Source organism: Dichotomopilus funicola (assembly GCF_033296635.1).
Source record: "Dichotomopilus funicola strain CBS 141.50 unplaced genomic scaffold C8A04scaffold_3, whole genome shotgun sequence".
Lineage (NCBI taxonomy): Eukaryota > Fungi > Ascomycota > Sordariomycetes > Sordariales > Chaetomiaceae > Dichotomopilus > Dichotomopilus funicola.
Window position 1 is genome coordinate 1,137,950 of NW_026944024.1, and position 25,340 is coordinate 1,163,289.

General features: G+C 55.0%; 6 protein-coding genes across 6 annotated transcripts; 3 read left to right on the plus strand and 3 right to left on the minus strand.

The window, feature by feature from the left end:
• Nucleotides 1-1,034: 1,034 nt before the first annotated feature.
• On the plus strand, nucleotides 1,035-2,274 carry C8A04DRAFT_34275 (ubiquitin-conjugating enzyme E2 H; the record flags this gene model as incomplete). Its single annotated transcript, XM_062782776.1, has 6 exons — nucleotides 1,035-1,067; nucleotides 1,274-1,323; nucleotides 1,516-1,553; nucleotides 1,625-1,739; nucleotides 1,835-2,016; nucleotides 2,135-2,274. The coding sequence occupies 6 exons, from the start codon at nucleotides 1,035-1,037 to the stop codon at nucleotides 2,272-2,274; spliced, it is 558 nt and encodes a 185-aa protein (XP_062640952.1).
• A 565-nt stretch (nucleotides 2,275-2,839) lies between these two features.
• Nucleotides 2,840-4,084, minus strand: C8A04DRAFT_9031 (CWC16 protein; the record flags this gene model as incomplete). The annotated part of the gene is made up of 1 exon (XM_062785327.1): nucleotides 2,840-4,084. One exon carries the CDS (start codon nucleotides 4,082-4,084, stop codon nucleotides 2,840-2,842), a length of 1,245 nt encoding a protein of 414 aa, XP_062640953.1.
• A 614-nt stretch (nucleotides 4,085-4,698) lies between these two features.
• Nucleotides 4,699-6,530, minus strand: C8A04DRAFT_24842 (cytochrome P450; the record flags this gene model as incomplete). Its single annotated transcript, XM_062779321.1, has 3 exons — nucleotides 4,699-4,870; nucleotides 4,977-6,223; nucleotides 6,300-6,530. The coding sequence occupies 3 exons, from the start codon at nucleotides 6,528-6,530 to the stop codon at nucleotides 4,699-4,701; spliced, it is 1,650 nt and encodes a 549-aa protein (XP_062640954.1).
• Nucleotides 6,531-7,363: 833 nt separating this feature from the next.
• On the plus strand, nucleotides 7,364-9,750 carry C8A04DRAFT_34278 (protein artemis; the record flags this gene model as incomplete). Its single annotated transcript, XM_062782777.1, has 9 exons — nucleotides 7,364-7,409; nucleotides 7,479-7,602; nucleotides 7,661-7,787; nucleotides 7,842-7,947; nucleotides 8,009-8,267; nucleotides 8,323-8,368; nucleotides 8,421-8,788; nucleotides 8,842-9,215; nucleotides 9,257-9,750. The coding sequence occupies 9 exons, from the start codon at nucleotides 7,364-7,366 to the stop codon at nucleotides 9,748-9,750; spliced, it is 1,944 nt and encodes a 647-aa protein (XP_062640955.1).
• Nucleotides 9,751-10,345: 595 nt separating this feature from the next.
• On the plus strand, nucleotides 10,346-11,556 carry C8A04DRAFT_9105 (glycoside hydrolase; the record flags this gene model as incomplete). The annotated part of the gene is made up of 3 exons (XM_062785357.1): nucleotides 10,346-10,702; nucleotides 10,767-10,955; nucleotides 11,014-11,556. 3 exons carry the CDS (start codon nucleotides 10,346-10,348, stop codon nucleotides 11,554-11,556), a joined length of 1,089 nt encoding a protein of 362 aa, XP_062640956.1.
• A 2,226-nt stretch (nucleotides 11,557-13,782) lies between these two features.
• On the minus strand, nucleotides 13,783-15,495 carry C8A04DRAFT_9049 (velvet factor-domain-containing protein; the record flags this gene model as incomplete). Its single annotated transcript, XM_062785334.1, has 3 exons — nucleotides 13,783-14,248; nucleotides 14,348-15,375; nucleotides 15,433-15,495. The coding sequence occupies 3 exons, from the start codon at nucleotides 15,493-15,495 to the stop codon at nucleotides 13,783-13,785; spliced, it is 1,557 nt and encodes a 518-aa protein (XP_062640957.1).
• Nucleotides 15,496-25,340: the final 9,845 nt, after the last annotated feature.

Below are 25,340 nucleotides of genomic sequence, written 5' to 3' on the forward strand. Positions count from 1 at the left end.
TTGCGCTGTTTAACAAGTAAGGACTCTTGGTGATGTTCGGGAGCATATTAGTATTCCGTACGATTCGAGCTCCGGGTTCAGGAAATTGTAGTCTCCTTTGAGTGGTTTCCGTATCCTCCTCTAGACAAGTCCGACTATCTCTTAATAAGCGGTGAGCTGAACCACAATAGCGAGTTTCAACTTTTGTCGTTCGGACATAGGGCCCTTGTGGAATAAAGTGTGTCGGCAGACCCCTGCAAATCCGTGACATTGCGTCACCGCAGCACCCGTCGATTAAGTCATCATTCTCGAGATAACTTGGCGGTTCGGTCTTCCAGGCAACCAAAAAAACCGAGGTCTCACTTGCTAACAATGAGGAGAACACCAGTTTCAAATGATCGGGTGCTCTCTTTTTTCGGGCTGCAAGTCAACGCCGGTGGTTTCCGCTTGTTCGGTTTCAGCTTGAAGGCGGGTTAACGGTGGTCCCCAGTCGAGTGGGTGAGGGTGGATCTTGCCACTGAGTGTGCCGGTGACAGCAGCAGCGCTTCTTTGTTGCCCAAACAGCTGGGAGCTGCAGATTCCCATTCGCTTGTGGCCATCTTCGAGGCCCGACCCGTTTTTTGATGTTCCGCAGCATCAACTATTCGTTTCCCGCGTTCTCCCTTGAAACTTCGCAGTTTTAAGGCACAAACGCAACGGGGACACAAAGCTGCCTACCGGTTTGGGGAAACGGCGCCTGAGTCAACTGACTAACCCCTCATTGAGATCGCTGTTCTGTGTCTGGGTGCCACTAATTGCCAGCACCTCACTTTCAACCCCCAAGGTTCCCCACCCCCACCTCTTTGACCTCACGCCTTCAGTCCCGTCAACTTAAGCTCGTCTCCGCCACCTCCCGTTGGAAGCCGCGCTTTCATTCCTTTGGCCAGTCCCACTCTCCATCATTACGATTACTCACCGATTTTGACCTTCACCTTCCCTTGGCCAACTTATTTCGCCTTCAAGCGTACTTTTTAACCCAAACAACCTCGAGGGAACCCAACCGGAAGCCGCCCAAAATGGCATCTCCACGCCGCCGCATCGAGACAGACGTAAGTTGAACTTCAGCGTACCCGGTGCTGGAGTCTCCGCGTACTTTATGCTACAGGTTAAGCTTGGGACGGATGGCTCACATGCGAAACTCTAGGTCATGAAAATGTACGCTTTCCTTGCACAGGCAGACCGCTCCCAGAGGGCGAGCCACCGCTCAGCTTATCTTGTTGGGGGTGTGTGATGTGGATGCGGTACTGATATGTAGTACAGGCTTATGAGTGACTACGAAGTGACTCTTGTCAACGACAATAGTGCGTCTCTCATCTACCTTTTTCTTGCCGCTAGATCTAGGGTTGCTGCCCAACGGCTTTCTATCTGGGGTCGTAGCTAACCGATGTTTTCACTTCTAGTGTAAGCATATCTCCGAACCGCAGCACCGAACATCCCGAGATTCCCTTGCCCACCCGACGAGGGCCCGGATACTAATTTACGGCACCGATAATACAGGCAAGAGTTTTTTGTCAAGTTCAAAGGGCCCACAGAAAGTCAGTAACATGTTCTCCTGCTCGCCGGTTGATAGTTTTAAGGCTTAGACTTACCTTGTACATCTACGCAGCTCCCTTCGAAGGCGGAATCTGGAAGGTGCACGTCGAATTGCCAGACCAGTACCCGTATAAGTCCCCAAGTATTGGGTTCGTGAACCGGATCTTCCACCCGAATATCGACGAACTGTAAGTTGGATACCAAGAGAAGGATGGGCAGCGCAGTCAAGAGAGAGGAAAGAAGAAAAGGAAACGATGGTTAACATTCTTCCTACAACAACCAGCTCTGGGTCAGTCTGCTTGGATGTGATCAACCAGACTTGGTCCCCGATGTACGACATGATCAACATCTTCGAAGTCTTCCTTCCGCAGCTGCTCCGCTACCCGAACCCGGCCGACCCGCTCAACGGCGAAGCCGCTGCCCTGTTGCTTCGCGATGCACCGACCTATAACAACAAAGTCAAGGGTAAGACGTTCCCCTTGGTCTTCTCGGGCTCCCATTGCCCTAGGGCCCTTCTAGGCTTCTTCAGAGAAGGAAATAAGGGAGGGAATGGGATTGCTAACATGCACGGCGAATTGCACAGAGTATGTCACACGGTACGCGACCAAGACTGCGGCGGACGAGGCCGGTGCGGAAAGCGAAGACGACGACGATCTCTCCTCGGTGGGTAGCTACAACGACGAGGACGACGAAGAGCCAGCGGGACAGATGGATGACGTATGATGGACGGCGTGTTGTGGAGAGGGGGGGAGGGGGGTGGGTAGTCATGGGTCCGTTGGTTTCCGGTACGGCCTCCTTTTCAGAATGGAGAGGTTAGCGAAAGAGGGGGGGGTGGGCCCCGGTTTTGCCTTTGCTTTGCTCTTGTTTTCGATTTTGGGTCTTGCGTTTTCTAGACTTTTTACACCTGACTGGGAGGAGTTGTATATGGCTGGATGGAAGGGTGTGCTTTCTGGCTGCTTTTTCTTGCTTTTTCCCCCGTACCGGCAGCCACCATTCTATAATGAACGCAGCAGCTCCGGTATCCAAGCGGGATGGATGGCTTCTGGCGCGAATGGGAGTTGTAATTCACTCTTCTAGGCTGGGTTAGTTTTTAACTGAACATATCTTTGCTCAAACACAGAGCGGGGCGTTGCTTCACTGTAACTATTCCGCAGCAGAAGCCGAGTGTAACTGTTCGTCGTAGACTGTGTAGCCGTATTGGTATCCATCTAAAGTATCCTAGGGGTATCATATTCGTTTCCCAACCGTATGGTATATGCCATAAACCATCATATAAGCCACCCAGCGGCTAATCCGAGTCCGAGCCATAATCTACCAAAGACGTGGAGCTAGCCACCTGCTCTGATGCACCCTTTTCTTTCGGTACATCCCCGTTCCCCCTTAATTTCAACGAGCTGCCCTGGCTTTCTTCCGGCACATCCTTCTCATTCTCCTCACCTTCACGTCCTACTTCCTCTACAGGCCGCTTCCGCTTGATCCCCGGCAGCCGGGCCGGCCGACCTTTTGGCGTGCCGTTACCTTTTGTACCGAAATCGAGGAATGGATCGCGTGTCGCGCGGGTGTTGCTGACGATTTCCGACACGAGGTTCTCGCGGGTGCGAGCAGCTGCGAGTTCGGATTTGAGTTTCTTTTTCGCTGGGACCGTTGCGGTTGTCCTGGTGGGTTTGGGTTTGTTGCTAGCGTTTGTGGTGAGTTGTTCTTCTCGTTTCGGCGGGCTATTATGTGATGATGATGATGGTGCAAAGAGCGGTTTCGCCAACGCCCTGCCCACACTGACATCTTTCTCAACATCCACCTCCCCAAAATCAACCAGCCTCGCCCGTTTCGCATCCTCCTCCGCTTCCGGCAACAACTCAATCCCCAACCCCATCCGCTCCGTCAACGCCTCCGTCCTAACCGCCTCCTCCTCCCTCGCATGCCGCCCGACACGAAACGCCTTCCGCAACCGCTGATTCAGCGCATACGGATCCTCCCACTGCCTCTCCGCAGCCTCCTGCAGCTCCTCAATCCGCTGTGTCGCACCCACCAACTTCTCCCGATCAGCAATCGTCCTCTCCAATTTCCCAAACGCCCCCGCCCGCTGCTCCGCCCTCTCCCGCTCCGTCACAATCGGCGCAACCGACGACAACGACGCCACCAACGAATCATCACCCTTCCCCTCCCCACCATAATCCCTCCTCCTCGCCCCAGACACAACCACAAACTCGGCATTCTTCGGATCCGTCCTCATCTCCACCACCCCACCACACGCCGCATGACGCAACGTAAACCCCCACACCGGCGTCGAGTAATACTCCCCCACCCGGCGCTTCTCAGCGTTAAACCGCACACCTTGGCCGATGAGTGTCGGTTGCGGGCAATGGGCACACCACACGGCAAAGGGCATCTCGAAGCGCACGATCAGGATGCCGTGGGAGGCGAGGCGCGATGCGCGTGAGCCGAGTGCGTGGGGCTTGGAGTGTAGGCGGTTGCCGGAGGTGTGCGTGCCGTGCGCGTCCGGCGGGAGGTACCGCCCCATGTTGAAGCCTTGCATTTTTGATGGGAGGTTGGCGCACCCCGAGGGGAGGCCGCTGCTTAGGTATGGAAGGGTTTGGGGGGCTTTGGAGGGTCGTTCGTCGGGGTGAGGCTTGCGCCGACGTTTGTTGTTGAGGGGTCGGTTCTTGGGATCGCGCGTGGGTATTGGATGGGGTGTTCGTTTGTCGGGGGGAGTTAGGCGTTGCGATATCCGCTCGGCGATGTTGTGAAACGGAGGTGATGATTGTTGGAAGAGCTCGGTCAAATTTAAAGCGAGTCTAGTGGGGCAAGTTTGGTTAAGTGTATAACCCTAACCCTGAAGACCAGAACCATCTGGTTGACCCTAACCCTAACTTGTTCTCCCATATTCCCTGAGGTGTTCTTACCTCCAACTGGGCTCCGGCTGTACCTCTTTAATTCCCTACTCACGAGCCAGCAGCTAGCGGGGTCTAATGGTATGACTCGAACCCTTCATGATTTGCGGCGATCTCAGGACATTAGTCCCAGACGCCTGGACGCCGTTCGCTCGGTGTCACAGGCAAAGCTCGAAAAAGATATTGTGAAGGACTCACGCAAGCAGTACCTGCACTAAGCGTAAAAGAATTGGATTCTTACAAAGCACATAGACATACATCACACAGTCCCCTTCCGCCTCCGAATCTCAATCTTCGTCTGCACCGGCGGTATAGCATTCACCCCCAGCCACATCGACTTGGGCTTCTCCGCCAGCGGCTTGACCTCATAGTTCTGCAGGAAATACGCCAGAATCATCTTGAGCTCGTGTGCTACGAAAAACCGTCCGGGGCTGTCAATTTCGCGAATGGTTAGTTAATAATTAGCACACACGCCACTATTTCGTATCACACCCGAACTCAAGAGCCTCGTAATACTAGCGGGGATAGGTAACTCACCATGCGTGCCGACCATGGCTAAAAGGCAGGTACTCCGGGCTGGTCGTGACCATACCAAGTCGTTTAATCCGCAACCCTTCCTCACGATCCGCCCCCTTTTCACCTGCTGCTGCTGCTGTTGTTGCTGCCGACCGCGCCTCATACCTTTCCTTCTCCCGCGAAAAGCGCCACGCATCGTACCGCTCCGGTTCCTCATACAGTGTCGGATCGGTGTGTGTCCCGCCCAGATCCAGCATCAGCGATGCCCCGTAGGGCGCGTGCCAGCCCTCAGCCGGGTTGGTCACGCCCTCGGGCGCCACCACCTTGCGGTGCGTGAGCGAGCGGGCGATAGGGCTGATGCGCATGCTCTCTTTGATGGCGCTGTCGGTGCGGGTGAGACGGGCGAGGCTTTGTTTTGACCAGGCGCCGTTTTCTTCGGCGAACACACGGGCGGTTTCTCCGCGGATGGTATCGAGGTAGTTGAGGGATGGGTCGGAGGAGAGGAGGTCGAGGAAGAGGTTGAAACCGGTTAGGACGGTGGTGTGGATGGCGGCGAATTCGACGGAGAGGATGCTCTTGGAGAGGAGGTCTGCGGTGAGCTGGTTGGCGAACCCCTCTGTTTGGGCCTGGCGGATCAGCCAGGTGATCATGTCCTCTGGCGGTCGCCAGTCTTTGTGCGCCGGGTCGTTGCTGGTCATGTCGTGGATGCGCTGCGTGATCAGGGGTTCGGCAAGGAGGTGAGTCTTGCGCCAGTGCCATCGATTCGCGAGGACTAGAAGTGGGCCGATAAGGGGCTGGAGGACGCGCGGGAACAGGTCCAACAGGATGCTGTTGCGAACCACGTCGTCGGCAAAGGCGACCTGGGCGCTGAGGAACTCCTGGTTGCGACACAACGGCGCGCCAACGATAATCCGGCTGGTGACCCGCGGGACGATGCCCAGCCAAACCTCCCACAAGTTCAGCGACTTCCAATTCTCCGTGTCCTTCCCTAGAACGGCGTCCAGCGCGCCGTGGACTTCCTCTTGGACGCCGGGAATGAGACCGGTGATATTGCGCGCCAGATGTTTATGGATCGTCTGGATAGGAAAATGGTCGTCGATACCCAAGAATTGGTAGTCGTTGCGCAGGACATCCTGGTGCGCTTCCTTGGCCGACAGGACGCGGTCAGGAAGCTCCAGCATCCATGCTGTCTGGGATCGAGGGACAACGATCTCGTGCGGGCGGCTTGGTGCGGACGGGACGACGAAGGCGCGCTGGTCTTTGGAGTACTGGGGACGGGTCGAGGTCAGCTTGAGCGCTTCTTATAGAGATACGCCATAATGGAATTGTGGGCGATTAACACACCTTCTTGTAGCCTTCGGCTACCCAGTCGTTGTACCGCGTCACAAAGAAGAACCAGTTCTGGAGCGTCCCCAACAAGCCACGGCCACACCCAGCCCGCGGAAGGGAGTCGGCATAGCGCGGTTTCCATGTGAAGTCGACGATGAAAGAGCTGATGGTGAGGACGACAACAGCTGCAACAATCCGCCCCAGAGTCAGCGACTCAAGAAGCTGCGCGCTAATCCCGGTGGCCATCTTCAGTCTCTACGGCGGGGTGTAGTTCTCGGATTCGATCGGGAGGCGTCGAGTCCCGTCGTCTGATCTGCTGGCGTGTCTCGTCTTTCAATGCCAATGCCTTAGGGCGGCCAGCAACCTTCGGAATGGAGTTGGGTCGGCGGAAACATGACGATTTGTTTTTCCAGGGGCTTGTCAGAACTGGCGGGTGAGATACCTACTTGAAACCAGAGCTCGAGCTGACATGCAGGGCTGTCGTAACTGACTAAGGATGGAGGTGAGAGTTGGGGACAATATGCAGGGGGAGAACGGTGCAGAGGCCCTATTTTGTGGGGCTATGGGCCCCTGACGTCGAAGACCGGGCGCCTGGACCGCCACGCCTAGGCCCTCTAACCACCTTGTCTTTTGCTGGCGATTGTCGATCAGTCACGATGATTTCCCAAGTTGTTGATATTCACCTTTCTGTTGACAAGTCCGGTGTTGAGTCGGGGACATCGTTTCACTTAGAATGAAGATGAACTAAAACTCGGAGCGGAATAATTCTAGAGAAATAGTTCTGCAATCACTGCGGAAAAGGGACGCCTAAGGATCTTTTGGGGGGGGAAAGGACTGTCTGGAAGAGGCTATTTTCCAAGTGTTACTGGCAATGTGACTGAAATTTATAAAAGAGAGCAAGGGATTCCCCATGGTCGTCGTTCAGGTCGTTGAGATGAGGCTGTGAAACTTGTTCAGTCATGTTTTACCGAAACACTTCCTGTGGGTCACCTGCTGCCTATTCCGGGGAGCGCCTTCCTCTGTTAGTCTACAACTTTTTCCCTTCAACATCTTCATTCAAAAGACTAATTGGAGAAACAATGTCTACCTTTAATGGCCTTGTGGCCGAGTTTCCCGATATCAGAGGTACGAAGTGTCCTCGCTCCGTGTTTGGTGGGAAATGGTAGGGCAGAGGAAGAGGAAACTTGATCTCAGGGGTTAACTCTTCAACAGTTGACTTTTTCCGTTCTCATCCTGATCTCCGTCCCCCTTTGGCATGTTTCCTGAGCCACATTCATAGCGATCATCTTGCCGGGCTAGAGAGCTTGCGATCCCCATTGTAGGTCTTACCCCTATGTGAAAGGATATTGGCAGGAGCTTCTAACACGCCCCCAAAGTGTTTATTGCTCTGCTGCTACGAAGCAAATGCTCCTGCGGCTTGAGAGATATCCATGTCGGATCAACTATGCTACCGGTATCTTAGAGGCTCGGGTTCAAAGATATCGGCATCTTCGCAATCTCCTGGTAGGCAAACCTTTCGCGCTTAGTATTTACTGAGGCCAAGGCTCACCCTCGCAGAAATCCATACCCCTAGCTACCCCCACCGTTCTCGAACTTGAACCTGGGAACCATCTCCAGGTCACGCTCTTTGACGCCAACCATTGCCCAGGCGCCGTCATGTTCTGTGAGCAGCCGTCATCCAAGTCACAAGCTATTTCCCGCGTTTGTTAACAGTTTCTGGGAAGTATTCGAGGGTCGGGGGAAAGCCGTCCTGTATACAGGGGACATGAGAAGTGAGCCGTGGTTCGTCAATGCCATCGCGAGATCGCCGCATCTCATCGAGTATTCGTCTGGCCTGAAGACACTGGACACGATCTACCTTGATACATCGTTCACTGAGAATGTCGCCTTTCCGACTAAGGCGGAGGGTATCAGCGAGTTGCTTCGGAAAGTGTCTAGGTATCCCGACGACACGGTGTTTCATTTCCAGGCTTGGACATATGGGTACGAGTTCTTCAATAAATCTAGCGGTGCTACATATCCTAACGCGTGGTTTTAGGTACGAAGACGTTTTGTTGGCACTCACTAGGTTTCTGAAATCCAAGGTGCGCGCCCTCTATCAGTGGTGGCTGTTGTGATTTAACCTAGAATTTATAGATCCACGTCGACGAATACAAAATGTCGATATTTCGGTCCCTTGTAACTACCCATTTTGACGACAAGTCCGCACCCCTTAACCACCTCGCCCCTGAAGCGCCCGGCTTGGTGGGATTTATGTGTGGCAACGCTCACCACTCCGGTTGCCTCACCCGGGACGAATCCGTCCGGCTCCACAGCTGCGAGAAGGGGGCTTACTGCACTACCATAAAGAACTCCCCAGTTGTATGGATCCGCCCCATTATCACCCATCTTCCAGACGGCCATGATGTCGCTGAGGTGGGGGTAGGGGGAGGGGCAGATGATTTAGAGAGGGAAGCGGAACTGGACCATCTTTCCCCGGACGATGTTACGTCGATTATGAATGCGTAAGTGTACTACGAACCTCGTAGTGTGCGGATAGACACTAACATAATCACAGGCTTGGTAATATTGATGGGATATCTGACGACATGAGGGAGTCACTGGGCCAGTTCCTCCACAGTGTCATTGCGAATGGCCGAAACATTCCGCTTGACATGGAGAGAAATGCATTTGGAGAGAACAACAAAGCGGACCTGGCGAGCGGCCTTCGGTCCATTGTCGAGAAGCTCCGTACGCGTGGTCAAGGAGCACCGACGGAAAGCCTGAGAGAGGATCTCCCCAGCGTTGTCACATTCCCGTATTCTCGCCACTCGTCGTACCCTGAGCTCCGCCACTTTGCCGAGACTTTTAAGCCGAGGGATGTTTGGCCGTGTACCGTTGACGAGCCTCGGTGGATACGAGAAGGTGTGTCTATCTCTAGCTCTAAGGAGGGTTGGATGGACGAGGTAACGAAGCTAACACTGGGGATCAAGGAATCACAATCGAGAGTCTTTTCTCCGAGTGTTGTTCAGGCGATACATTCCGGCATGATGAGTACATGAAAGAGCGGTACAGACACTCCGCCGACGTTATCCTTCTAAATGCCGAAAGCCAAATCACAATTTCGTCCGCTACGGCCTCTCAGCTTTCCTCTATCGTCGAGTACAGACCAAAAGTGTACGAGGTGCCGCTCTCTGTTCTGGACTCTAACATTCCGCCTCAAGCAGCTGGTAGTCCCGGACTTGACTCCCAGGTTGCTAGAGCCGAAGAGGGACTGTCGCAAAACGCTGCAGGCAATGGAGAATCGAGCTGCGCTGTGCTTGGTGACTCGCAAATGTCTGGAGTATCGGATTGGGCGTTTGAGACCCGTTTACAGGCCTTCCAGGCGGCGCTCAGTAATGCTCGAGGGCATGGTGGTGGTGAGATTAGACTGATGTCCACGACGGACAACCATTCGACTCTGGATGTTGAATTGGGGGGTGACTGAGTTTGGTAACGCAGTCCTCGGTAGTGACTCGTCTCTAGGTTGAGAGGTTGATCATCACCACTCCCGCATAAACTGCCGGGTCCCCGCAATAACACCCAACACGGACCTCGGATCTCTCTGCTCTGGAAGTTACATTCCCCCGTTCAAGACACAATTATTCCACAAATCCGCCGCCATTCCCGCTCGCCAAGACCGAGCGAGTTTGGGTCGAACACACCATCCTCGAGCATCAACGGGCCGTAGCGGGGTTATTAAGAGGTAGCTTCCTCTACTTGAACCTAGTGACCCTCGAGAGCTTTTTTTCAGGGAATTTCTCCAATGTGCTGACTTAAAATGTCGACATTTTAGCCAGCGATGGGCACAATCGCTCCGGGCTGTTTGAGGCTAAATGGAACGATCCTTGAACGACCTGCGGGGAATCATGTTGAACGAACGCGAGTTGCGAGGTTGGATACTACCTTGAGATGGACAAGAGCAATATAACCATATCGATCTCCTTGATGCGGGGATGGACGCATCCGCGATTTGTTTCTTCCCAACAACTGGGTTCACGTGTCAACGTTGAGCCGGGCCGGGCCGATACAGTATCCTCACGATGCGGCTAATAAACTCGAAGATGATTCCCGCCTTCACGGTTCTCCTCGCATCATGGCTCTCCCTTGCCCTTGCATTCGCAATCGACGTCCCAAATCTCGGCGGAGTGGCCCGCCGTGCTGACTCCGACCTGGCCGGGTATCTAGGCGTGTTCTTTCTCGGGGCCGATCCCTATGTCTACTTCTACCTCAGCGAGGGTAACGACCCGCTGGCTTTCAACGCATTGAATGGTGGCTCGCCGATTATCCGACCGACAAAAGGGACTGGGGGTGTTCGAGACCCTACTATTATCCCTGCGGGTGGAGAGGAGGCGGGCAAGAAGTGGTACATTATTGGCACCGATTTGGATATTGGGAAGGTGGGTTAATCATCATTGCTGGAGGGGATATCGTTACGTTCGAACGGCACCTGACACGCGGTAGACCTCGTGGGACGCGGCACAGCGGACTGGATCGCGGGGGATCTATGTGTGGGAGAGCACCGACCTGATCAACTGGGAACAAGAGCGGCTTGTGGTTGTGGAAGACGAGACGGCCGGCATGGTCTGGGCTCCGGAGGCGATCTGGGATCCTGAGCAAGGTCAATACCTGGTCTACTGGGCATCCAAATTTGTAAGAGCCCATAATTCTACTCTACTCCCTAGAACCGCACAACTCACCATCACCACAGTACCTAACCTCAGACCCCAACCACACCGGCTCCCCCTCCAACACCCGCATCCGCTACGCCTACACGGCCGACTTCACCACCTTCACCACCCCACAAACCCTCATCGACAAATCCCCCACCGACATCATCGACCTCACCATCCTCCCAGTCCCCGACGACGACGACACCTCCAACACCACCACCTCCTCCTTCCTCCGCTTCATGAAAGACGAAACTCTCAAAACCGTCTTCGTCGAGGTCTCCTCCACGGGCCTCTTCGGCACCTGGACCCGTCCCGGCGGCGACTCAGCCATCATCCAGTCCAACGTCGAAGGCCCCGCGGCCTGCTGGGATAATACCGAGCCCGGCAAGGCGCATTTGCTATTGGACTTTTACGGCGGGGATGGATACCGGCCGTTTGAGAGCACAGACCCGGGGCGGAATGATGTTAACGCGTGGACAGACAGTGAGCGCGGGGCGTTTCCCAGCGATCTGAGACATGGGAGTGTGTTGCCGGTTGGGAAGGGGGCGTATGAGGCGTTGAGGGCGCAGTGGGGGTCTTAGAGGGTTTGTTTACCGATGAAGAGAAGAAAAGTAAAACAAAACGGGAGGGGTTGTTCGGGACGGGATATCATCAGCCTTCACACCCCCTTTCCCTCCAAGCTAAACATCTACCGAGATACCAAAAGTTCACCAAACCTCCAAATTCCCAGTTCCCAATATCGCTGTCTAGACTAGACGAGACCAGACCAAACGAACGAACACACACATGCCAAGACCCTCCCGAATCACTCCCTTCCTCCCGAGACATTTCCCCATCACCATTCCGAGACATTCAGCATACTAGTGAAGCCACCATACGAATACTCCATCCACACCCCACGAATTAGACCGCCTAACCTCCTCCACCACCGATGCATCAAACCGTCCCAGCTAAAACCGTGCTCATCGTCTCTCAGGTCGTTTGATCGTTTGTAACCCCCCCCCCTTCTCCCCGTCACGTCCTGGTGTTAGGCTAGGTAAGATGTGATGATGAGATCTGTCGGTTGGGTGAGGGAATGGACACTGCGTAAACCCGGAAACATGCTGGAGAGATGGATGGATGGATGGTACTCTGTACTGTACTGTACCTGTACCCGCACTACACGCACGGCATATCACATCCCATCCATCCATCCATCCATCCATCCATCCACCCCGCCGCCGCTTCCCAGCCGGAACTGGATCCCGGTCCGGGTCGGTTTAGTTTCGTTTGTTGTGTCCCGAGTGGATAGGATAGGATAGGATAGATAGGCCAACGTTAGCGTAGGTAGGTCTGGGAAGGGAAGTCCGTTGAGGGAGGGCGAGCGAGCGAGCGAGCGGGGAACGAGAACCTGTTGGTCCCGTATTTGCCTGCCTGCCCGCCTACCTGCCTGCTAGCAGTGAAGTTTGAGAGAGTGATCCAGACGACTGACTGACTGGGACAGGCGGTTCATAGTGGGACCCCCTCTGCCTCAACACATCATCACCTGCCGCCCGGTCTAGAAACATTTGTTTGGTGACTTTTCGTGTTTCGGGGGTTGGAAGTGGGCAGCGGGACTACCACTCGGTGGGTGGTGGTTGGATCTGTTAGTCTCAAAGTTGGTGACACCATGGGAGTCGCCATGGGCAGGAGGGAGTGAGACCAAGTTACCTAGGCAAAACAACGGGGCCCCTCGCTTCGCCCAACGACAACAAGCTCGTGCTATCCAGAACCTCTCCCCATTGGGACTATACACCTTTGCACACATCAATAACAAGCCCAGACTCATGCTTATTACTAACAATAAGAATAAGAATAAGAATATGGTAGGTAGGTAGGTAGGTAGTAGGGAGCTAGCTAGCTAGACGTCCAGCAGCCGAAGCAGGGGAAGTAGTAATACCAATCCCAACCGCAACAGCAACAGCAACCACAACAGCGTACACCAACGCAAAAAAGACAAATAGCCACACCACCTATTTGCACAATCCGTCCCGTCCATCCCAATTTGTTGATCAGTTCCAACCTGGTCCAAACCCGTCCTGTCGAAATCCAGTCCGTCCCAGTCCCGTCCCTCCCGCCCGGTAGTATGTCCTATCCAATCTGTCCAGTCTGTCCAGTCTGCCCAGGCCCAGTCCAACCCGTAACAAAACAAGACAAGACATAGCAAAAGATAACCCAACAAAATCCAAGGGGGCTGAATATCACTGCGAGTGAGTACACTCTATATCCTACCTCCTCCACTTACTTGCCCCTGCAGCTGTACAGTGTTCCGCCCCAGTACCGAGATATCACAACCCAAGTCCGCGGACCAGTAACTAGCTCGGAAAAGACAAAAGCCAAAAAAGAAAAAGGGATATCTGGTAAAATAGACAAAGCAAATACCAAAAAAAAAAAAAAAAAAAAAAAAAAAAGAGGGGAATTTGTTTCGTCTGCGCAGACAAGCAAAGTTGACCGGCCCATAATATCACACGCAACCGCACCGGTAACCGTGCCCATAAGCAGCAAAAACCAGCATCTGTACCCATCCTGATGATCACCGAAGCCACACTGGGAATCACAAATCCTCCCTTATTCCTACCTCTTTCTCCTTCCAGGTCCAAATCAGTCTTCCATATCAAGCCACACCGCCACGTACAGAAACACATTACACCACAATCCACAGAAGAAACACGACGTCTCCTCTCTCAACCCTGCAGCGAGATTCCACCCTCCCAACTCTTATAGAACCCCCCCAACCTTTTTATTCGCCCCATCCTCGAGACACCGGCCGAAAACACCAGCCACGACACCTACGACCTCTCCTCCAAATCCAGCCCTACAACCCCCAACCCCAACCCCGCTCCTGCATGGCCCCCATGCCCACCATGATGACCGACCCCATGAGCACCATGTGCATGTCCATACCCACCGCCACCACCGCCACCACCTCCACCGCCATGCATCGAAACACCCCCATGATACGAGGTAGGTGAAGAGGACACCCCCGCGGCAAACATCGCCGCAGCCGCGGCGGCCGCGGCACTACCACCATGGTATGGCGATGACGACGGGATATACCCACCTGCACTAGTGGGACTCCTTCTACTGCTACCGCCCACGCTACCAACACCGCCCGCGCTCGTGACCCCCCCAACGGTAGGCGAATGCGGGTTCCCCTGCAGATGCCCGTGGCTCGTATCTAACCGTGGAATCGACGCGTACAGCCCCGCTGCGGTAGAGGACGCCGTGGTGGTGGAGGTCAGGGGCATAGGCAGACTGGTCACGGATGTTGGCCCACCTCCGCCGTGGCCGAGGACGCCCGGTGGTTGCGGCTGTGGCGGTAGAAGCGGGTAAGTTGCGCTGGTGGGGGTGGACGTGGCTGTTGCTGTCGTTGGTGTGGTAGAGATCCCCCCGGCCAAGGGGTAGATGGAGCCGAGGGCAGAGGTGTTGTCGGGGACGGTGCGTGGGCCGGCAGCGTGGTGAGGCCCATGTGGGTGTGGGTGGTGCGCGTGGTGGTGGTGCGAGGCATACGAGTGATGGTAGCCGTCGTCGTAGGCGCCCCCGCCGAGTGAAGGATGCGGGCTATCGGGAGATGATCCGTCCAGACGTGCGCGTTTGTGCGGTTTTTGATCATCGTACGCAGCATACCCATACGCGGCAGAAGCGTACTCACCAGCGCGCATTTGCGGAGACTCTGAGTAGTAACTGCGGGAACGGTCGATCGGGGACGGGTCGTGAAGGGAGCTGAGACGGCGAAGATGATGCGGAGACTGGGCTTGGGCGTGCCCGTTGTGTCCGTTGTGCCCAAGATCGTGGCCGCCCCCGTCGTGCGGAAGATACCCGTGTATCCCCGCGCCCTGCGCCGCGCGGATCGACTCGGTCTGGCTGATGGTGCGTTTCTTCGTCGAGACCGTCCGCGAGTCCTTGCGCAGCCGCAGCCGCACGCCCTGGTCACTGAAGGAGCGCGTCAAAAATGTCGATTCGGCGAGCCCGGGAAATGTCTTGGTCGCGTAAACCACAAACGGGTCTGAAACGGTGCGCGACAGCAGCCAGCACTCCTTCTCCGCCAGCCTCAGCTCGTACAGAATAAACGCCAGGCGGTATGTGCCCACCCTCCGCACCGACAGGTCGCCAAATACAAAGAAGCCGCCTTGGGTGTTGTCCGTGTCCTTGAGGCTATACAGCGATGACACCAGCGTGCCCGTCAGATCGCTCTCCTTGGGGCCTGTCGGCTCCTCCTGGTCCTCGTCTCCCTTCCGGATCAGCCGGGCAGTGAGAATGAGGTACGGGTTCTGGAGGAAGGTACGCGCGGGGTCTTTTCGGGTGTTGACCGCGAGCTGCACAATGGGTGGCGGGTCGATCGGTTTCCGCTCTGTGCTCGTGTTAGCCGCGTCTGCACCGCACTAGGATGTATTCATGACTGCCTAACGGTCGTTACCTTTCCCCTTCCCAATGGCGACGCATGCATACTTCGGCTGCTGTCGTACCACCAGCTCGAAGTCGCCTTGCCCTAACGTGGACATCATGGTGCAAGTGCCCTGACTGAGGTAGCAGGGGAGTGAGGCGGCTTGTTGTTTGTTGTCTTCTTCTTTGCGTCGTGAATGAGCACAAACGCGGGGATCCGTCTGGAGAACCGTTGGGTCAGTAAGTATGGGGGCGGCGGAGGATGGTATAAGCTCGGAGGCGATGGATGATGAGTGCTGTGGTGTACTGTATGTATGAGAGGGGTGGGGGACAGAAGGAGTGGGCTGTCCCTCGTGGAGGGGCGTGGGTCTAATGGGCACCGACCAGAGTAAGCAGCAGCAGAGTGTGCTGCAGGTGCGTTCTTGGTGTGTGTGCGTGGTGCGAAGCTTGCCCGCGTATTGGCGCTGCTGCAGCTAGTTCGACAGTAGTGGACGAAGTAAGAAGTTCACCACACTCTCTCGCACAGAGAGGATTCGATCGGTCCCTAAGGGTGGGGCCTTCCGAGAGTTATGAGAGAGAAAGCCGGATCGAGAACCCAGGTCCCGAAGTGGGTGTCGAGGGGGCCGGTGCAGGCTGCGCCGTGGGAGGAGAGCCGGGGAGGGGGGGGTCCTGTTGCCACTGCTCCGACCTCCCGATGCTGGGGATTGGACCTCGGAGTCTTGCCACGCCTAGTCCTTCGCCTGCTTCTTCTCCTCCGTATCGTTTTCTCTCGTGCTCACACTTCCCGTTTTTTTTTCTCTCCGGGCGCTCTGTTGGGGGTAATGTCGTGCCTCACTCGAGTACTAGTTGAAGGTCTAAAGTTAAAATCCGGCCAAGGCAGTCGGTCTCTGGTTGTTTGTTGTCCACAACATAAAGTTTGGTAGCCAAGTATCAGGTATTCCTTGCGGTTTGGTGGGCGCGATTGACTTTTGAATGGTCACCCCGGAGGAAGAAGAAAAAAGACGGGCCTGTCTGCAAGGGGAGGAGAGGAGGGAGGGGCCAGGCTAAGGCGGAGGGTCAGGGGTAGGCCGAGCAGGGAGAGGTGAGTGGCGTGAGTTCACCACTTGCAGCTCAGCAAAGATTGTTGTTGGAAGACGGAAGCAAGTCCAGTTGTAAATCCCGGAGTGAGGGACAGCCCAAACGAGTAATGGCAATATGCCGTCTCTCATGCGTGGGAGTTTGTTGGCCGTCTACGAATGTCTGAGGAGCGAGCGTGCTGTGCGCCTAGCCGTGAAGACGTTGAGGGGGAGGAGAGAAAAGGGCGGCCCGGTGACAGGGAAAGCTTCATCCGGGAGTCCTGGAACTGATCTTCTTCGCCCTTCATAGCAGAGGGTGGCCGGAGCACAGCAGTGTGGCCAATATGGGACGGAAGAATAAGCGGAGGAGTCAGGGCGCTGGAGAGGTCGATCAGATATAGCTCTCCCGGTCTGCTAAGTTGCATTGGAACCCAGAGTTGCAGCAATTGCAGCAGTTGCAGCAGCAGAAGGCCAGAACGGGCGACAAGGAGCTCCGGGAATGCTACCCAGTCGAATGCCGTTTCTCCAATTCTCCCTGCGCATCCTAGGAGACGTCAATAATCGAACCACTCGTGAGTGATACGGATAGTTATTAGTGTACGGAGGAGACTGGACACTCGACATTGGATGGAGCCTGTGATGGCCCGCGGGGACGAGAGGCCCTTCGACCCTCGCGGCCAGGTGAATGACCTTGCTGGATGGATAGTTACAGGGCCGACAGGGTCACCCTCCTCGGAACACTCCCCGAAGGGACTCCACGGTTCGCGCTTGACGTCCTCCCAGGACTCCATGGGTCCCTCTTCACCCATGAATCCATGATGCATCCCAGATGGTCGATGGCCCGCGATCGCCCAGGCCTGCCAGGTCTTGCCAGGCAAGGAGGGGAGGAGGGGAGCTTGGGGACGGACTTCGCGAACTCGCAGATTCCCTGGTGGGCCGTTTGGACTTTCTCTTTTGCGCGAACCCTGTCTGTCATGAATACCCCACTGTCTCCAGGGGTCGTCATGTTCGCCACGGGAGCTCGACGGCAGAGCAGTGAAGCAGTCAAGCATCACGCCGTCATTGCTGGGAAAGAGAACAGGTTGCATGGGGAGTAAGGTGTGCGAGTAGAAAGAACAAGGGCGGGGGCGTGGTGCCAGCGCCCGGCTGACGGACGGGAAGCTCTTGGCAGGCGTTTGCGGTCCTGGGAATCTCGTTTCTGTCCCCGGCAAGGATGAGACGAGACGGCCGTCTTCCCCATCTCCTCAAGATGATCATCTCTCTGTCGGAGCTTCTGGAACCTCTGGAACACACCGCGGTTTCTTGGAGAACGCTCCCGTCTTATAACTGCAGTAAGTGAGCCTTCACAGCGCCCCCGCACTGTGTCCTTTTCTACCCGAGCCTACGCCTAATTCCCAAGAGAACTGGGTGTCCGACGCTCCCGAGCCTCCGTCCACAACTTCTCTTCGTGGTGTTGTGCAAGGCAGGTACCCGGTCCAGTGCCAAGATGGCAATGCCCTTCTGGATAAATGTGCCGGAAGTCGGCCAACAGCGGAGGCGGACCCGTTGCATCCACCGGCCGTCACTTGTCCTTGCTGAACCTGGATTAGCGCCTGGTAATGCTCCGAGTGACCAGGTACCTTGCAACAGGGATGGGGTTTCCCGCACCCCCTCGCAGACACCTTGTCCCCTTCATGCTCTGTCCTCCCCTTCACTCGTCGGTTCACGGAGAACGGCCCTTGAGGAGGAGGACAGCATGTTTCCAGTTGCCGGGACTGAGGTCGCATTCAGGCCGCTGTGCGTGCCCTGCCGGTGTGGTTTGTTCCGATCGGAAGGGAGTCAAGATTGACCGTTGCGGTTCCTGCTGTCGGTGTCGACTGGTGTGGCTAATGTTCACGATGCTGAGATCTGTCTCTGCAGCCCTTCCCCGCCTTGTCATCTGGATTCTGGGCCTGGTCCGCCAGTTTCGACTCGCCCCCCACGTTCTACGGGGAACACGATAATGTGCTCATCCTCCATATCCCTTCTGCTTTGCCCCCCACCTTCCCTCCCACGCAAGCTTGCGAGCGGCCAGACAAGGCTCAGAAGCGTGTGGCAGCCCTCAGCGCACCCCAGCCCGTCAGCAGCTCGCAGGTGGGCATCGGGCGTCGTGGGCTGGCTGGTCTTGTCGAAATCGAATGGCAGACTCAGCATTGAGCCAGGCCAGCTGTCCGACGATTCCGTTCCGAGCTTGCGACCGTCTGTGCGTTGCATACGAACAGGACATGCATTAATGCAGGCGTCGACTCCTAGCCTTTTCGAGCCTTGGAGCAAGGCCCTTTCCGCCTCTTTTCGGTCGAAGCGGCTCTTGAAGCTGTCAACCACACCCTGTTCAGACCCCATTCGCCCGGCCGTTTGGATGCGACCCTGTTGGATGCCCTTCCTGCTTGCAGCTTTGGTAGACCCCTTGTCCCGGGTTCGGTTAATTCACGAGGCTCGCCCGAAGAAATGCATCTTTCCCACGCGATCGAGCCATGGCAGGTCGGAAAATTGACTCTTCGCGGGGCAAACCACACAGGGGAGAGCAAGCGAAGGGGGTCGTCCTTGAAACTTCAGGGCCGGCAACAACGTCATGTGCTAGCATGTTTGCGGATCCCAAAGGACCAGAACCCTCTCGCACATCACGGTCCATCTCGCCGTTGGACAAAAGTTGTCCTCGTACATCGAGTAGCTGACGTTCGTCGTCTTCGATACCAGGAGTAATGATGCCGCCTTTTGGCATGCTTCGAAGGTATTCGCCAGCTCATGCACGGAGGGCTGGCGTAGCATGACAATCGACACGTATGTTATTAGTGTCGCTACGAATGCCAAAGGAGGGCCAGTCTGGCCAGTTTCGAGTCGTTTCCTGCCGGAGCCACCCAGATATTAATTGGCTCTGTGCCGTCTCGGAGCAAATGCACTTAGAAACCACTGAAACGAGACTTGATGATGGAATCATCTGTCATGGCGACCATCAACGAACGAAGCAGGGAGCAGGATTCGACAAGTTCGGGGGGCGTTTGGGCGGGCAGGTGGGTGTCGTTCGGCACGCATCGAGAGTCGGGTCATTTCACTGATTGGCACTTTCGAACCTCGAGAGAACCTTCGAAAAGAGGTCAAAGCGACGGGGAGGCCGTGCAAGCGTCTTGAGAGCTGCTAGAGCACAGGGGTCGAGACCAGGGATTAGGCTTGATGCAGTGGACCCCTGCCACACCCACGGCACGCCCCACACATCCATCCCAGAACTTGATCCAAGGTGGCCCATTGCTGCGATCGTCGTAGTCTTGGGAGTGCACTGTGTAGTCTCGTAATGGTTTTGGCGCGGCTGTCTGAGGTGGATGTGCTTTAGTATCGAGCGTTCGGAGCTAAGGGAGTCGGGCATCCCACCTTTTGGAGGACCATCAAAATGGTAACGTCAGTGCCGATGCCGATTCACCGCGGCGTTTCGAAGCGGCCAAAGGCCCGGTTGGGTGGTGGGGGCACAAAAGGTGAGCAAAGCCGTTGTGACCCTAGAGAGTGGGGAAAACGTAGGTTTGTGAGGTCCATCTCCTAACCTCAATTTTCCAAATCTTGGTTGGCCATGTGCCAAACGGGCGGAAAGGGGATCCGCCGCTGGTGCCGTATGAGCATGCGGAGCAAGATCGCCAATGACGGCACCTCATCAAACCGGGAGTGGACAGCCGTGGCTTATGAGAATGTCAACCTCGCTGCCGTCGATAAAAGCTGCTGCGGAGTTCACGGAGCCGTGAATGTCAATTCAGCTAGGCATCTTCCCTCCAATTATTATCTGTCAAATACTCGAAGAAAGCATAGGCTACTCCGGCGTGGTCATGCGCCGCTGGTTGATTGAGGGTAAGGCAAGGCTTGACCAAAGCAATGTCCCGTGCCGTGCGTATAATCCTTCGGCGCCCGGCGATTCGGCCAATTCGATCCTCGTGTGAGATTTAAAGGTGGCGGGCAAGGCGGGGAACCGCAAGACTTCCGGATGCGCAAAACGTTGGATAGAATGAAAGGTGAGAAGAGATGGGCCATGCCTGGTTGTTGAGCGGGTGGAGAAGCTCTTTCGGGAAATTCAAGGAAGGTCCAGACGAACAGGACGGCAGCCCCGCCAATTGGAGGAGCTGATCGTGTGGGGAACGGCTTCAAATCGCAACATGCTATCCCAATAAGGAAAGCACGCCTCGATCTGAATCTCCCGTTCTCGGCAAAGAAAGCAGCCGGGAAGCAGCATGTCATCTGATATCCCCGCTTGCTCCTTCCACCACTGCCTACTTTCAAACCTCCCCTCGGCAGTGTCGATGCAGCGAGCCTCGACTCCAATACAAAGTTCGACAAAACTAGCAATGCTATGAAGTAACTACTTAAGCTGGGTCGAGATCCGTCCGCACCTTGGGCGGGTGGTGGTTAATGGGTTCCAGTCGGGCAAAGACGGCCACTTCACGATTAACAAATGGCCAATTTGAGACCGAAATTATTGGCGGCCATTGACGACTCGTTTTCGGTCCTTGAAAACAACAATCAGCTTTCTGACAACGCGGAAAGTGTTCAGGGTCCTTTGGTCCAAGGTAACGGGGAATTACCAAGGGGCTCATATTCGCAAAAGAGGTGTGTGCAGCAAGCTGAGCTGCGAGGTCAACAACCATCTCTAGCTTTTCCTGGCCAGACCTCTCAACGGCTGCGTGTCTCGCCTCGTCCCGTCCGGTACCACAATTACCAGCGGTAGGACTTCCACAAGGTAACCTGGTTGGGTGTCTCCCGCCAACTTTGGGTCAAGTTGGTTGGTAGTATACACGCTGGCTTGCCGCTCACAGCTGGCAGCAAACACCTCAGCCATATGGGGAAGCTAGCAAAATAAGCCCTTGGGTTGAGTAACCCCTCCTCCTCCCCCAGCTTCCACGGTGTTTTCGCGATGCAGCGCTCTGGTTTCATCTGATGCAATCCGTCTCATAGCAGCAGAGACGCCTGCCGAGCTAGAGTCGCAGGACCGTGAGGAGATACAGGGCACAGGCTGATCAGCAAGACAAGGCGGTGACGAGGGGCAGATCAGTTCTCCTTGTCTGTGCATTACTTATCGTAATCCATTCCTTTCTTGTGTTCGTAGGAGTTACGTTGTATACCTAGTTACCGCACATCAGAATCGCCCGGTCTGAAACCAGGAATTTACCAGATTTGCGCGCGAAGGTGGTGTTAGGCTATCAAATCCCCGCGAGAGGGGGCTGATGGTCAAGGCTATTCGGACTACTAATCACTTACCCCCCAAGCTCGTCAGCACAATGGTCGAAATCATAGGCCCCGTCTTCGTCACTCCGCCGGCTCATCTGCTCTCTCCGCCCATAAAGGACCAATTGTCGACCTGGGACACCAACCACAACATAGGCAGATACCGGGCGCAGGTCTCACCGTCTCCTAGCTCCTCTCTATATACTTAGCAATCGCGAAGGTCGTGCGGCCAGGGCCTAGGCTTTGATCTCTGCTCAGCATTCAGAACCCCGGATTTGTGAGCGCCGTTCATCCGAAGCCGCTGGTTTAATTTCATGTTTTTGGGCGGTGCGGCCGCTCAGATGATACCGATGTCTCGGCTCGACGATCAAAACCCGTCTACACTAGAAGGACTTAAGTCCAACGTTTGACTCCTGGTCTAAAGCCCTGAGCCCCAGTTTTCTACTCCTAGCGGAAATCAAGTTTCGAAGCTCTGCTGCCATCACCCTAAGCAAAATCAACATGAGTTTTACTTTTCTCATAACTCTTGTTTCTCCCTTCACACCCTTAGATTTTCACTTCATACAGCATCCGGCGTGGTTCAAGCAATGAGAGACAAACCCTTGGGCTCTCAGGCTTCCAGTCCAAGTAACCTCCAGCCATTCGGGTCGAGCCTCGGGGATTGCATGATTTAGAATTCGAGACCAGCTCCATGCCAGGACCAGACAACAACGGGCGACACTATGTGCGCGGCTTCTACCAGGTACCCCTTGTCTTACGAAGCACCCATCGTCGTTCCGTAATTTTGCTATCGAGGCACGAAACACTGCGGTCCCGCGCGGCATGAGCAAAGGCGCGGGGTTGGATAAATTCAGCGAACCGGGGAAATACCTCGCGGAACTGCCTCATCCTGCCGTTTCATCGGCCCAGCTTGTAAAGTCAGCACAGGCGTTGGACGCCATATTATACCTTGCCGTTACGGGAGGGAAATGTGTGTCCCGGCTGGCCGCCCTTGGCCCTGGGCGCCCTCAATGCTTGCGCCACGCAGGTGATAACCACAGGGTGATCGGGGCCTTGCAGTTCAATATAAATTAATATCGAGTGAGGCTCTATACTTTGTCCGCCCAGTAAAAGGCGGAGCGTCCAGGACTAGCCCAGATTTCACCGGAGGGTTCGCCTCTTGCACCGTCGTTGTGGTCCCCGAATTCTTCCTAGCGCCCGTTTGTTTTCGAACCGTGTCCGGGATATGATAGGGAGTTGATGTTGTACCGGAATCCTTCGCCTAGCCCCGCAAACAAAGAACGTTAAAAAGGGAATGCGGAGTGATCCGAGATGGCAGCTTCAGCGGACGTGACAGACGAGGTCCTCCACACATGTACACTACATACGAACCCCTGATTTAGGACACATCGAATGTGCCGTTGCAACCGAGTCTCGATCAGCACAATACTCCTATTTTCCGCATGGCACGCCGGCAATGCTGTTTCCAACAGATATTACGACTCCAGAGTTCCATTAATTACGGGAACAACGTTCCTTGTAACCTTATTTGTTACACCAACCACTTGACGGCCAGGTACCGCAAAAAACACTGCACCGCCCCATTTCGTGATGTTTCCCCTTTTGAAAAACAGAGAAAAAAGAAGACAGAAATAAAGAAGCCCCAAAACCCGGCATTTGTTAACAGACCCGGTGGCGCGGATCCAGCTTTCCCCGGATATTCTCAACAATCAATTCTGTGGTTCTGGGCCCGTCGGAGCGCGGCGCAACCCGCGCAAGTTGTGCCATTCATCCAGCGCCCGTGGAAGCGGGACACGAGGGTTGGCCTTACCAGGCGTATATTTCCTTTCTTTTCTTTTTTCGGGACGGCCGAGAGTTTTAACACCAGGCGGGCTATTTTTGTCCCGTTTCTCTATTCTTGCGGGCACGCAGTTAACGAGGTGCTCTGGTGGTGGCTTGGTTGATTGTGCGTTTGATAACGCTATGGTCGACAAGGCAGGCCCAACGCTGATGACAGAACTCTGGGCTTGTCAGAAACCCTCCATTATGACCTCGGAAATCGTCGGACTTGAAACCACCGTTTAGTCTGGTGTGGCTCGGCCTCAAAGCTGCAGATATGCAACACCGAACATCTTTGATAACATGGACTTGACCAGAGCTCCCAAGGTAAGGGTGAACTGCACTGCATCTGCTCCCCGCTCAAAGAGAGAATAAAGTAATTCCAGCCGAGCTTCGAGAGGCCCATCCAGCCCACCCGAAGACCCAGCAAACGAAGCCCGTGACAAGCTGCCAGTTCTCAACCAAACACCAATCTCAAAAGCCCTGTTTCGGCTCCAGATTGAGTGACTGATTACTCCCTGTTCCCAAGCAAGCTACTTCTCCCGCCGTGGTGGGAACCAACGCTGGGGTCCCTTGATGACCTCGGGAAAACACATGGTGACCACCTGACCGTGATGTTCACCAACACGCAAATTTCAATGGGCAAAACACAAATTCCTTTTCTCACTCACCCCAGGCTCACCAAATCGAACCATCCACCCCCACGCACTCACCACGGTCGAGAACCCTGTCCGGTAAATCAACGTCAAAAAAGAAAACACCCCCCTCCCCCTAACAGGCTAATCGTCGAACCCCCGTAGTTAACGAGCTCTGACGGTTGTGAGCATGAGCTCGAACGTCCTCTGCCAGAGTGAAGACAAAGAATGAAAGAAACAGTTAATTAGGCCATTTCGCATCATCGCAAACCATCACCGACCTCAGCGAGAAATGCAACGGTGAAAAACAAGCGACCATAATCACCCGAACGCAACGGTCGGATCATACCGTTGCAGCCTAGGGAGACACGTTGCGCTGCGCTCGGAGGAAAAAAAAATGAAAATAAATCAAACACAGGGAAAGGAGAAAAAGGAAATCAACGGTCGAGCGAAAAGACAGGGTGGGAAATGGCCGGAAACGGACGGACGGCCAAGATAATTGACAGATCTGGAAAAATATTTGAAGGATCACTAAACGAGAATGGATGGTTGTGCCAAAAGAGAAAGGAAAAAAAAAGGACGAAAAGAGGATGGTTCGAGGGTTCCACTTGACCCAAACTTCGGTCGTGTTTGGGACCCAAGTCAAACCGAACGGTGAACCCATCTAGCAAGGATTGCCGATGGTTTTCTTCTGTCCTTCCCCTCGCTCACGGACTCACGGGCTCACGGGAGGAGAGGGTGAATCTCATCGTCGCGTTTGCTGTTGATGCTCGTGAGAAGCCCCCAGTAATTGTGGCAAATTGGTAACGTTGCCCTTCCATTTCGTGATTTCGTCTTCGGATGGAGTACAGTAGTCCGTTTAAACAAATATTCTGTACCATAATTAATATTTGGGATCAGAGTACCAAGGTGGTTTGCCGTTGTGTCCAGCTCACACCTCCTGTGTCCACTGCCTTTTGAGATCGGTCGTTCGCCGTTTGCCCGATTTTAGCCATGCGCAGTGGCCGTCACCTGCAAACGCACGCATATGCATGTCTCAGGTGTTGTGCCGCGGCGGTTGAGCGATGGTTCTGAAAGGGGATAAGCTGCTGAGCGGGTTCGGAGAGCAGTCTAACCTCAGCCTCGTCTCCTCCGCAACTTGATTCAAATTTGAAAATGGAAAGGTCTAGCCGTGGCAGTTGGGATTATGGCCACGGCCCGCTTTGTTTGACGCGGCCCGGCTCACTACACTACTATAAT